At 39.1% G+C, this 14615-nt stretch overlaps 2 protein-coding genes across 4 annotated transcripts in view; both read right to left on the reverse strand.

Moving 5' to 3' along the window:
• LOC106091999 (serine/threonine-protein kinase BRSK1) overlaps positions 1-14615 on the reverse strand; it is a 267761-nt gene that overhangs the window by 144268 nt on the left and 108878 nt on the right. For all 3 annotated transcript variants that reach the window (XM_059362652.1, XM_059362646.1, XM_059362656.1), the window contains exon 2: positions 10488-11220. In XM_059362652.1, the coding sequence (XP_059218635.1) occupies positions 10488-10575 (88 nt within the window). In that variant the 5' untranslated portion in view covers positions 10576-11220. The remainder of the gene's footprint in view (positions 1-10487; positions 11221-14615) is intronic.
• The window catches only part of LOC131996812 (uncharacterized), a 31862-nt gene continuing 28380 nt past the window's right edge, over positions 11134-14615 (reverse strand). The window contains exons 2-3 of the mRNA XM_059366794.1: positions 12093-12120; positions 11134-11220 (exon numbers count right to left, since the gene is read on the reverse strand). Coding sequence (XP_059222777.1) covers positions 11134-11220; positions 12093-12120 — 115 coding nt within the window. The remainder of the gene's footprint in view (positions 11221-12092; positions 12121-14615) is intronic.

Raw genomic sequence — 14615 nt, forward strand, 5'->3', positions numbered from 1 at the left:
GATCCATCAGTGGGTCCAGAAGATAAATTTCATGCCACATGAAAGTATTTATACGTGGTATGAAAGTAACTGATAAGAGTGATAAAGTATTTTGTTTTCCTAAAACAATTATGTGAAACTTAAAATTTTTTTGATGTCTGTGGAATGGGATACGTTCTAGAATCTTATACTCTAGATGTTGAAATTGATGAATTCTACAAAGTTTTGCTTTTTTCTTACGCGCATTGCTTTGAGCACATAATTGCGAAATTGGAAAGCATGAGTGAGAAGGCGGCCAAAATAGATCGCAAATAATAATAGCTAAAGCCAAATTGATGCGGATAGGAACAAGAAATCCGACACCGCTCACTATAAACGGCCATGTCATTGAAAATGTTGACAACTTTTCCTATCTTGACAGCAAATCAGACTGAGGATCAGAAGCAGACATTCGCGAACGTATCAACAACGCGAGAATCGCCTGGACAGAGCGAATAGTCCGGTTTAGGTGCAGTCATGGTCATCATTTGCATGAAATAATCTTCAAACACTAAATTATATGGACCGTACCATCGATTCAACTAAAGATTTCATGAATTTTAGCTCTTAAGAAATCACTCTTTCTTTTGTATCTCATATATACCCACTATATGCCTGTAGGTTAGGTTTAAGTGGCAGTCTGACAACAGACTCACTTAGACCTTTTCGCCCATTGTGAAACCACAGGAACAGAAGAAGGAAGGTGCCGTCCAGTTCCTACCGTTTAACCATCCAGATCGCTTTAAAAAGCCCAACAAATTGCAAATGTTCACATCCGCTAAATCAGACAGGTTCTCAAAGAAATGAGAACCTAAAGTGGAACTCCTTCAGACTGCCAGTGCAGGACACACACACAGAAGGTGTTCTATAGTCACTTCTTCTTCAATGTCCTCACAGCTTCTGCAAAAGTCGTTACTGGCAACCTTCAGTCTGTCAGCACGTTTTCCGATTAGACGGTGACCTGTTATGACGCCCTTCATCCTTCCCCGCTTGTGGGGTCCCAGTTTCCTAGGTTTGCAGCCCTGTTCTTTTCCCTTATCGACAATTGCCATCACCAAACTGTCCCTAGCGGTATTCGCCAAGGTTCTTGGACCCATCTTACTATTGTTCGCCCTAGTGCTTTAAGGCATGGGATGCCCTCCAGGTAACCGCAGCTTTTCTGCTGACTGCGGTACAGTTTCCGAATCTAGACGTGTAGACTTTGGGGTAACCTGTGCTGCGTATCCCCGAGCTGAATTAAGGGAGTCTCTCACCCTATAAGTGAGAGTCTTTGGATCATTCGCACAAAGCCTCTCAATAAACCTGAGATCGATGCTTCTTCTATTATTTCAACCTCTTAAAGAGTGTCTTGGATATGCCTGTAAATAAAAACTCTTCACCGGAATATTCGCAGACGACACAGTTTTAATGTATTTCGGGAAGGACACAGATGAAGTAACAAATCATCAAAGCGACAAGAAACAACGTATATCAATGGACTAAAGACTGGGATCTAAAATTAAATGGCAAAAAATCTATACATGTCGACTTTGCAAAAGTCTCCACGGAATATAAAAATCTGCACATCCATACTGAGGAAGTGCTATTTTCCAATTCGGCAAAATATCTTGGGTTTACACTTGACTTAAAATTATCCTGGGAAGATCATATATAACAAGTAACAAGTAAAAGCGTGCTAAGTTCGGCAGGGCCGAATCTTATATACCCTCCACCATGGATCGCATTTGTCGAGTTCTTTTCCCGGCATCTCTTTTTAGGCAAAAAAATGATATAAGAAAAGATTTGCAGTTTGGACCACAATTAAATTATATGTTGGAGACCTGTGTAAAATGTCAGCCAATTCGAATAAGAATTGCGCCCTTTGTGGGCTCAAGAAGTAAAATAGAGAGATCGATTTATATGGGAGCTGTATCGGGCTATAGACCGATTCAGACCATAATAAACACGTATGTTAATGGTCATGAGAGAATCCGTCGTACAAAATTTCAGGCAAATCGGATAATAATTGCGACCTCTAGAGGCTCAAGAAGTCAAGATACCAGATCGGTTTATATGGCAGCTATATCCGGTTATGAACCGATTTTAACCATACTTGGCACAGTTGTTGGATATCATAGCAAAACACGTTGTGCACAATTTCATTCCAATCGGATAAGAATTGCGCACTCCAGAGGCTCAAGAAGTCAAGACCCAAGATCGGTTTATATGACAGCTATATCAGGTTATGAATTGATTTGAACCATACTTGACACAGTTGTTGGATATCATAATAAAACACGTCGTGCAAAATTTCATCCCAATCGGATAAGAATTGCGCACTCTAGAGGCTCAAGAAGTCAAGATCCAAGATCGTTTTATATGGCAGCTATATCAAAACTTGGACCGATATGGCCATACTCGGTATGAATAAATTGAGAGTTGGGTATATATGGCGGCCATGTCGAAATAAAGACCGATCTTAGCATACTCGGTACGAATATCAAGGGGCCTAACGCAACAAATTGTGCCTAATTTCAGCAAAATCGGTTAATAAATTTATCTTTTATGGATCTAAACATAAAATCGGAAGATCGGTATATATGGAAGCAATATCCACATCTTGACTAATCTGGTATTGAACGGGCCTGTTGAAGAGCTTAACACAATTCGATAACCCAAATTTCTGCGAAATCAGATAATAAAAGCGCCTTATTTGAGCCCAAGACCCTAAACCGAGAAATCGGTATATTTTCGAACTTAACCTGCTTATGGACAAAAAAAAAGAATCTGTCCACGGTTTTAGCTCAATATCCCTTTTATAAAGACTGTAGCTTGATTTCAACAGACAGATGGATGGACATGCCTAGATCGTCGTAGATAGATTTTTTTCCGATACTTTATAGGGTCGGAAATGGATATTTCGGAATGACGAAATGAATATACCCCCATACTTCGGTGGTGGGTATAAAGATGAAGATAAATCAAATGTAGAATACACGATATATTGCAATTAGGAAGAGATAAATTTAATAAAAATTTATGTGGGTAAAACAAAGACAAAGTTGAAAACAACATTATTATCCGACAAGTCCAGGACCAGAAAATGAAGAATAAACCAATACAATGGAAAGCGGCATTTACCGCACACTGCAGTTCAGCAGTCCTGACCTAGAGATGTTACATAATTGACACCCCCACCGATAAACGAATGAGCTTTAATACCGACAAGGTACAGGTATTTTGTGCAAAAATGCAAACAGTGACGAATGAACTCAGCCGAATTTATACGCTGCAGGACCAACTGTGCCAAGTATGGTTCAAATCGGTCCATAACCTGATATAGCTGTCATATAAACCGATCTTGGGTCTTGACTTCTTGAGCTTCTAGAGTGCGCAATTCTTATCCGATTGGAATGAAATTTTGCGCGTACTATTTTGTTACGATATCCAACAACTGTGCCGAGTATGGTTTAAATCGGTTCATAACCTGACATAGCTGTCATATAAACAGATCTGGGGACTTGACTTCTTGAGCATCTAGAGGGCGCGATTCCTATCCGATTTGGCTCATAACCTCATATAGCTGCCATATAAACCGATCTGGGGTCTTGACTTCTTGAGCCTCTAGAGGTCGCAATTAGATGAGATGCCGGGAAAATAACTTGACAAATGCGATCCATGGTGGAGGGTATATAAAATTCGGCCCGGCCGAACTTAGCACTTTTACTTGTTTTTTAAATGTAATTATTTTGTTGTGAATATGTTCAATTGTTTTGTAAAAATTAATATTTTAATTTACAGTTTATTCCCAGAGGATGATCACCAGCGATACTCGAAGTATAAGATAAACTAAAAATAACAAGTGAAAGCGTGCTAAGTCCGGCCGGGCCGAATCTTGAGAACTGACCTAACTGCTTGATGAAAGCACTCCTTGTTCCGATGATATAATGGCGCAGTGGCAAACTATTGCTAATTGCTACTGCTAATCCGTACTTGGGTACCGGAAGCCTCCCCCAAGAAACCCATGGTAAGACCAATAGTGTCGAGATGCTACTGAAGCCAAAAGTGCGGCATATAGAGCAACCCTGCAATCAGTAGCAACGCGCCAGATGAAGGAGAGGTGTCGGGAGAGAAGGAGAGAGGAGAATCGTCTATTCTGCAGAAAGTAAAAGGAAATGGAATGACGTGAGTGTGAGCGAATTGAGATGTACAGTAGTCAGAATGAAGTCCGGAAATTCGAACATCAAACCATGACTTTGGTGCTGGTATATCCTCCTGCAGAGACAAAGAAGGAAATCTGGTAACTCAAACAGATAGCATGCTGAGGATATGGAGTAAACATTTTACCCAACTGTTAGTGTCAGACGTTGACAGCGAAGAGGATACCGCAGAACCAATCAATGATAACGGTATAGAATATTTACCTCCTAGTCAGATTGAAGTCCAAGTAGCAATGACCCGACTAAAGAACAACAATTTAGCAGGAGCCGACGGGTTACCCGCTGAATTATTTAAGACCGGAGGCGACACACTGATAAGGCGTATGCATCAGCTTGTCTGCGCAATCTGGATAGAAGAACCCATACCCGATGATTGGAACCTCAGCATACTATGTCCCGTACACAAGAAAGGAGACAAGACGGAATGTGCCAACTACAGAGGAATACGTCTCCTCCCCATCGCATACAAGATACTCTCGAGCGTATTGTGTGAAAGATTAAAACCTAAAATCAATGAGATAATTGGGCCCTATCAATGCGGCTTTAGACCTGATAAATCCAACCTAGACCAGATATTCGGACTGCGCCAAATCCTGGAAAAGACTCGAGAAGGACAAATCAACACCTACCATCTCTTTGTTGGCTACAAAGCCACCATCGATACCCCTTTACGATCAAAGGTAGTTTAAGCCATGTCCGAGTTTGGTATAACTGCAAAATTAATAAGACTCTGCAGGATGACACTTGCTGATACGCCTTCCACAGAAAGAATATGAAAGAACCTCTCCGAACCATTTAATACCAAACGAGTTTTGCAGAGACAAGGAGACAGCCTATCGTGTGATCTCTTTAATATCCAGCTAGAGAAGATTATAAGAGATGCTGATGTAAAATGATATAGCACACTAATAACAAGGGAACACATGCTACTCGCCTATATCTACGACATCGACATCATAGGTCTATCACCGGAAGTAGTAACTGCTGCTTTTGAAATAATCGAAAGAGAGTCGGTTAAAATGGGTTTGGCAGTAAATGGAGATAAGACGAAATGGATGGTTTCAACTGCCAACAACTGCAGATAAAGAAAATAGGGAAAGTTGGGAACCATAACTTTGAGATAGTCAGTAACTTTATCTAACTCGGCACCGCCGTAATCGAAATAAATTTGAAATAAAGCGAAGAATAATACTGGCAAACAGATGCTACTTTGGACTAAGTAAGCAGTTAAGAAACAAGGCCACCTCTCGACAGACGAAGATTACACTGTACAAGATACTAATATTACCCGTATTGTTATGTGGTTCTGATGCATGGGTACTTGTGAAAGTAGATCCGGCAGAGCTTTGAGTATTCGAGAGAAAGATTCTTCGTAAAATATATGGACCAGTTTGCGTTAATGGAGAATATAGGTGACGTATGAACCACGAGCTGTATGACGACGATAGCATAGTGACACGTGTCAAAATACAACGGCTGCTTTGGCTAGGTCATGTTGTCAGAATAGATGAAGAAGCTCCAGCAAAGAAGGTCGAGGCGCTCCAAGAAGCAGAAGGTCGAGGCGCTTGGAACGCTATTCTACGTTCGGCTAGTGGAACAAATGTTCTGTCATAGCCCATTAAAGAAAGAAAGAATACCAAACTTCTGTCAAACCAGCAAAATAGGTATTAAAAAAATAAACAACTAAAAGCGCGCTTAGTTCGGCCGGGACGAAGCTTAGGAGCCCTCCACCATGGATTCTGCCAAAAATTTATACAAAATAAATAGATGAGATTAATAGAAGTTTCTTGAACATATCTTTTCCTGAGCCAAACGTACATTTCTACGACAGTGAATTTAGTAACGTAAACCATAGTAGTAACAACACCTCACCAGACCTACGTTTTGATCTTGAACGTTTTGAACAAAGCCATATCGTAAGCGCTGTATAATCGATTAAGTCTAATGCCATTGGTTCTGATGGTATTGACCCAAGATTTTTTAGGACAATTCTACCCTTTATTCTTCCGTATATGTGCCATCTTTTTAACAATATTATTTTAAGGAGTTGCTATCCACAGTCTTGGAAACGGGCAAGGATAGTCCCAATACCAAAGAATAACCAGGAATTTAGGCCAATAGCAATACTTCCATACGTCTCTAAGATATTTGAGATTCTAGTCAACCGGAAAATATCTGAATATATTGCGAATAATTCGCTGCTAACAGATTTTCAATCTGGTTTCCGGCGAAAGCACAGTTGCACTACTGCACTTTTGAAAGTAGTTGAAGATGTAAGGAGTGATATTGACAGCGATAAAGTTACCTTTCTTGTTCTTTTAGATCATTCGAAAGCATTTGATTCCGTTGATCCCAATATACTTTGCCTTAAACTGAAACATTTATTTAAATTTTCTGTAAGAACAACGGATCTTATATATTCCTATCTTACGAATAGAAGCCAATCGGTATGTGTTGATAGCCGCTGTTCTAGTTATCTTCCAGTCTCAAGAGGTGTTCCACAGGGGTCTGTATTGGGCCCACTCCTTTTTTCCTTATATAGCAATGACCTTCCTGGACAGTTGCGCAACTGTGGTATTCATATGTATGCCGACGACATACAGCTGTATATGAGCTCCTCGCCGGAGAGGCTGATCGATGGCGTACTTCGACTTAATAATGACTTGGATAGGATAAACACATGGGCAAACGCCAACGGACTACTTTTAAATCCAACAAATTCAAAGTGCCTTGTAATTGGTAGGAATCGGGTGACAATGCCGCCCAATCTTGATGTGGCAATTGCTGGAGCCCCAATTGAGATTGTTTCATCTGCAAGAAACCTTGGTTTGGAGTTTGATGATAGACTTTCATGGAAGAATCATGTCAGTATGACAGTGGGCAGGACCTACGGCGTTTTACGAAACTTATATATGAGTCGACAGTATACCCCTTTGTCAATAAGAATGCTTTTGTCTAGGACATTTATTCTGCCGAAACTATTATACTCTTGCGAGGTTTTTTTACGGTTGTGATGTTACTCATAGGAATAAATGGCACTTGGCCTTTAACGATGTCGTTAGATACATTTTTGGTTTGCGTAGAAGAGACCGGGTATCTGACTTTGCCAGACAAGTATATGGTGTCTCTTTTAACTCGTTCCTTAAGATACGCTCGTTGCAAATGATCCACAAGATAATTTATACCAATGAACCGTCATATCTGGCTTCTGTATTGCGTTTTGCCAACTCTATAAGAGGTAAACAAGTAATACAAATACGTCATCAATATCGTGTATCTGAACAACAGTTCTTTGGTAATGCTATACGTCTCTGGAATAATCTTCCCAATAGTATTCAAATTATAAGTAATGAACGACAGTTCAAATCTTTTTTAATTAATTATTTGTTTTGTTTTTTTATAACTATTTATTAATTTATTTTATTGGTAACTTTGATTAAATTGTTAAATTTTCTTTAAAGTTTCTTTTTCTTCTTTTTTTATTTTTTTTTGTTTTAACCTTTTTTTTACTTAAATATTGTATCAGTAACTTTGCTTAAATTGTTAAATATTTTGTACCAATTATTGTTCTATTTAATTGAAAACTTGTTGAACTCATTGTATTTATCAATTTACTAACCCATGCTTTATATAAGACACTGTCTTTTGTATGGGTTTATCATAATAAAATACAAAATACAAATACAAATAAATTTAGCTGAAGGGATCATCGAGAAACCGGTTTATATGGGAGCTATATCAGTTACAAGACTGATTTGGACCGTATTTCGCACAGTTGTTAAAAGTCGCAACAGAACACTACTTGGAAAATTTCAGCGAAATGGAACAAGAATTGCTGCTTCCAGGGTCTCAGGAAGTCAAACCGGAGGTCGGTTTGTATAGGAGCTTTATTAGGCTATAGACTTATTTTGACCGTACTTGTCACAGTTCTTGGAAATCACAACAGAACAATACGTGCAAAATTTCACCCAAATCAGACAAAAGTTGCGGCTTATAAGTGCTCAAGAAGTCAAATCAGGAGATCGGTTTATATGGGAGCTAAACCAGGTTATAGACCGATTTTGACAGTACTTCGCACAGTTGTTCGAAGTCATAACATAACACTACATGCAAAATTTAAGAGAAATTGAACAAGAAATGCGGCTTCCAGGGTCTCAAGAATTCAAACCGAAGGACGGTTTATATGGGAGCTATATTAGGCTACAGACCGATTTTGACCGTACTTGGCACAGTTTTTGGAATTCAAAATAGAACAAGACATGCAAAATTTTGGCCAAATCGGACAAAAATTGCGGCATGTAAGTCAAATCGGGATGTCGGTTTATATGGGACCTGTATCTAAATCTCTTCGGATATGGCCCATTTGCAATCCCCAACGACCTATATTTGTGGTAAGTATTTGGGTAAAATGTCAAGTGACTAGCTCTGCGCGTTCGACCGCTGTCGTGATTTCGACCAACGGACGGACGTGGGTAGATCGACTCAGAACGTCGAGACGATCAAGAATGGGGTCTTAAACGAATATTGCGAGGTGTTACAAACAGGATGACTAGATTAGTATACCCGATCCTATGGTGGTGGGTAAAAAATTAAAAATAACCAAAAGAAAAATTAATAAAGGAAATCATATTTATAATAAAACAAGTAAAAGCGTGCTAAGTTCGGCCGGGCCGAATCTTATATACCCTCCGCCATGGATCGCATTTCTAGAGTTCTTTTCCCGGCATCTCTTCTTAGGCAAAAAAAGGATATAAGAAAAGATTTGCTCTGCTATTAGAGCGATATCAAGATATTGTCCGGTTTGGACCACAATTAAATTATATGTTGGAGACCTGTGTAAAATATCAGCCAATTCGAATAAGAATTGCGCCCTTTGGGGACTCAAGAAGTAAAATAGAGAGCTGGATTTATGTGGAAGCTGTATCGGGCTATAGACCGATTCAGACCATAATAAACACGTAAGTTGATGGTCATGAGAGAATCCGTCGTACAAAATTTCGGGCAATTCGGATAATAATTGCGACCTCTAGAGCCTCAAGGAGTCAAGATCCCAGATATGGCAGCTATATCAGGTTATGAACTGATTTGAACCTTATTTGACATAGTTGTTGAAAATAACAATAAAAAACGTCTTGCAAAATTTCAGCCAAATCGGATAGGAATTGCGTCCTCTAGAAGCTCAAGAAGTCAAGACCCACGATCGGTTTATATGACTGCTATATTAGGTTATGAACCGATTTGAACCATACTTGGCACAGTTGTTGGATATCATAACAAAACACGTCGTGCAAAATTTCATTCCAATCGGATAAGAATTGCGCACTCTAGAGGCTCAAGAAGTCAAGACCCAAGATCGGTTTATATATCTTATACCAACTGACCTACACTAATAAGAAGTATTTGTGCAAAATTTCAATCGGCTAGCTTTACTCCTTCGGAAGTTAGCGTGCTTTCGACAATCAGACGGACGGACATGGCTAGATCGACATAAAATTTCACGACGATCAAGAATATATATACTTTATGGGGTCTCAGACGAATATTTCGAGTAGTTACAAACAGAATGACGAAATTAGTATACCCCCCATCCTACGGTGGAGGGTATAAAAAAAAAAACAGCTGACGGATATATGGAGGCCACCGTAGCGCAGAGGTTAGCATGTTCCCGGGTTCGAATCCTGGCGAGACCATTAGAAAAAATTTTCATCGGAGGTTTTCCCCTCCTAATGCTGGCAACATTTGTGAGGTACTATGCCATGTAAAACTGCTCTCCAAAGAGGTGTCGCACTGTTGCACGCCGTTCGGACTCGGCTATAAAAAGGAGGCCCCTTATCATTGAGCTTAAAACTTGAATCGGACTGCACTTATTGATATGTGAGAAGTTTGCCCCTGTTCCTTAGTGGAATGTTCATGGGCAAAATTTGCAATTTTTGACGGATATATGGACCGGCGGACATGTCTAAGATGATTTTATAACAGCTGCAGTACTGGTACAGGGTGTCGTTTGCGTTCTTATAATATATTCTAATAAATAAATGGTCATTGTGTACCCATTCCATGCTAGGACCTCATAAAATGATCGCCATTATGCCTTAAAAAGCACAAAATCAAATTTTGAACATCATGTTGGCACGGTTCAGTGTTCGCAATAATATTTCTCATTTTGTTTATTGGGATTAAAAGGAAAGATGGAAGGTATGCGGTTAAAAAAAAAATATATACATATACATATATGTATTACATACACATAACTTGGCAAATTTCACTTACCAGTTTGTCCCTTTCCGAGTGTTTTTTCCAGGCGATATGGGCCCACATATTGGCAATTCTCTATTGTTGTGTTGTTTTCCTTCTGCATTTTGTTATCTCTGGCTTTGGCCCGCTTTCACACTTCTTAAATCACATGAAAATTCCATGCACTTTGGTCACCAGGGGCTGTCCAAAATGTAATTCCTTGCCCAAGGCGCCGGTTGCTTTGATAGAAAGAAGCTTGTGCGTCGATCGTTGTCACTTTTCGCTTTTTTTATAATAATTTATTATACATATATTTACATACATGTATATTGTTTAGCAGCTCTCCTTTACTCTTTTTGCCTCCCGTTTTTTTTTTTCTTTTTTGGTATTGTTGTAGTAGTCGATGTAGTTCTTCTTCCCCTTATCTGGGGTGGAGACAATTTTTGGGTCGTTGCTATTGTTGCTCTTGCTGCTATAGCCGTATTTCAGGCAAATTGGGTTAAAGTTGGCTCTTAATTACTTTGGCTTGTATGAAATGTTTATTGCCTGTTGCTTGCTTCTGCTACTGCTCCCGAGTCCTGTTCCTTGTTTCATACACTAGTGGGTTGATCCAACTGGAACATGGTTGCCTTATTCATGAGTTTTCTTTGGAGAACAACACAGTCGAATACAATGATTGTACTTAAGTTGGTAAGAGATTTTGCGAGTATTGTCCTGTTGTACTTCTTGTAGAGGAGTATGAACGGAAAACATGAATTAGAGCCTGAAACTGCAAAAAGAAGAAAAAGAACAACTTTAATATTCACATCGGGTTAATTGGTACTACTTGCTTGATACTCCTGATAATATAAGGTCACTTAAGTCTTATATAATGGTAACTAGTTCAATGCATTAAAAGCCCTGAAGATTTTAAATGTTTTGGGAAAGACCCGTTATGTATTTCTTAATTTCTCTTTATGGAAGTGTTAAATTTTTCAAAGTCGAATCACTCTTTATTATTCATTATTTGTAGACAAGTACATATAATGCTATGCTTTTAATCAAATATTTTATTTCTGTAACAAAATAGCACTAAAATCGCATTAAGCTTTGTTTTTCGACCTATTGGGTTGCCCAAAAAGTAACTGCGGATTTTTTAAAAGAAAGTAAATGCATTTTTAAGAAAACTTAGAATGAACTTTAATCAAATATACTTTTTTTACACTTTTTTTCTAAAGCAAGCTAAAATTAACAGCTGATAACTGACAGAAGAAAGAATGCAATTACAGAGTCACAAGCTGTGAAAAAATTTGTCAACGCCGACTATATGAAAAATCCCACCACACGCAAAAAAGTAATTCATTAGCCATAAACGAATTTTTCGACTTATTAATAGACACCGTCGCGACTTTGTTTACCAAAGAATTGCAAGAATTAGAGTCGAATACAAAGGATGGATGTTTTTGTATGGCGCAAGATATTGTCAAAGGTTTTTTGTTTGTGGTGTTGTAAATATGAGCATTTTTTTGCTTAAACTTTGAAATTTGTTACATGCCGAGATAACATCCCCACACGATCGCGATCCTTCCAATACTGACTCCTGACATACTGAACGTTGCCCAATGAAAAAGCTTACAAAATTTTACCCAAAGAAAAACTTACACTCTCTACCAAAGGGAAGGGACACAATCTACAAACAAATTCAAAGAATCATATTTTTGAGTAAAAAATCTTTTTTATACCCACCACCGAAGGATGGGAGTATATTCATTTTGTCATTCCGTTTACAACACATCGAAATATCCATTTACGACCCTATAAAGAATATATATTCTTGATCAGCGTAAAAATCTAAGACGATCTAGACATGTCCGTCCGTCTGTGCGTCTGTCTGTTGAAATCACGCTACAGTCTTCAAAAATAGAGATATTGAGCTGAAATTTTGCACAGATTCTTTTTTTGTCCATAAGCAGGTTAAGTTCGAAGATGGGCTATATCGGACTATGTCTTGATATAGCCCCCATATAGACCGATCCGCCGATTTAGGGTCTTAGGCCAATAAAAGCCACATTTATTATCCGATTTTGCTGAAATTTTGGACAATGAATTGTGTTAGGCCCTTCGACATCCTTCGTCATTTTGCCCAGATCGGTTCAGATTTGGATATAGCTGTCATATAGACCGATCTTCCGATTTAGGGTCTTAGGCCCATAAAAGCCATATTTATTATCCAATTTTGCTGAAATTTGGGACAGTGAGTTGTGTTAGGCCCTTCAACATCTTTCGTCAATTTGGCCCAGATCGGTCCAGATTTGGATATAGCTGCCATATAGTCCGATACTCCGATTTATGGTCTAAGGCCCATAAAAGCCACATTTACTATCCGATTTCGCTGAAATTTAAAACAGTGAGTTGTGTTAGGCCCTTCAAAATCCTCCGTCAGTTTAGCTTAGATCGGTCCAGATTTGGATATAGCTGCCATATAGACCGATCCTCCGATTTAGGGTCTTAGGCCCATAAAAGCCACATTTATTATCCGATTTTGCTGAAATTTGGGGCAGTGAGTTGTGTTAGGCCCTTCGACATCCTTCGTCAATTTGGCTCAGATCGGTTCAGATTTGGATATAGCTGCTATATAGACCGATCCTCCGATTTAGAGTCTAAGGCCCATAAAAGCCACATTTACTATCCGATTTGCTGAAATTTGGGACAGTGAGTTGTGTAAGGCCTTTCGACTTCCTTCGTTAATTTGACCCAGATCGGTTGAGATTTGGATATAGCTGCCATATAGACCGATTTCTTGATTTATGAGTTTGGACCCATAAAATGCTCGTTTATTGTCCGATGTCGCCAAATTTGGGACAGCGAGTTATGTTAAGCTCCTTGACATACTTCTGCAATATCGCACAGATCGGTCCAGATTTGAATATAGCTGCCATATAGACCGATCTCTCGATTTAAGGTTTTGGGACCATAAAAGAGGCATTTATTGTCCGATTTCGCCGAAATTTGGCGAAATTAGTATATGGTCCAAATCGGAACTTATTTTGATATAAATGATATGGGACATAAGGTATGAAATTTTCACCGAATTTTGATGAAAGATGGTTTGCATATATACCCGAGGTGGTGGGTATCCAAAGTTCGGCCCGGCCGAACTTAACGCCTTTTTACTTGTTTGCTGTCATTCTGTTGAAACACCTCGAAAACCACTTATACTTTCGAGTGGAATAACCGAAGAATTACCAAATATTGTAATTCTGGACATAACGCGCAATTTCTAAGAGTTTTCATTTCTACTACAAATCACTCCACCCGCCCCGTTTGGTGTCCACATATATTCTTGATCAACTTGACATCAAAGTCCATCTAGCCATGCCCATCCGCCCGTCTGTGCAAGTCACGATAGCGTTCGAACGCTTAAGCTAGCCGCTCGAAATTAGAGTTAGATAAAGTTGCTGACTGTCTCAAAGTTGTGGTTCCCAACTTTCTCCATTTTCTTAACTGCTCGGTTGTGCAAAGCTTTTTGGGAGTTGAAACCACCCATTTCGTCTTATCTCCATTTAATGCCAAACCTATTTTCCCTGAATTTATTTCGATTATTTCAAAGGCTGCAGTTACTACTTCCGGTGACCGACCTATGATATCGTTGTCGTCGGCATAGGCGAGTAGCATGTGTTCTCTTGTGATTAGTGTGCCATATTTCGCACGACGTGTTTTGTTATGATATCAAACAACTGTGCCAAGTATGGTTCAAATCGGTCCATAACCTGATATAGCTATCATATAAACCGGTCTTGGGTCTTGACTTCTTGAGTCTCTATAGGGCGCAATTCTTATCCGATTGGAATGAAATTTCGCACGACGTGTTTTGTTATGATATCCAACAACTGTGCCAAGTGTGGTTTAAATCGGTCCATAACCTGATATAGCTGTCATATTATCCGGTCTTGGGTCTTGAATTCTTGAGTCTCTAGAGGGCGCAATTCTTATCCGATTTGAATGAATTTTTGCACGAAGTATTTTCTTATGATATCCAACAACTGTGCCAAGTATGGTTCAAATCGGTCCATAACCTGATATAGCTATCATGTAAACCGGTCTTGGGTCTTGACTTCTTGAGTCTCTATAGGGCGCAATTCTTATCCGATTGGAATGAAATTTCGCACGACGTGTTTTGTTATG

Source organism: Stomoxys calcitrans, chromosome 1, assembly GCF_963082655.1.
Source record: "Stomoxys calcitrans chromosome 1, idStoCalc2.1, whole genome shotgun sequence".
Taxonomy (NCBI): domain Eukaryota; kingdom Metazoa; phylum Arthropoda; class Insecta; order Diptera; family Muscidae; genus Stomoxys; species Stomoxys calcitrans.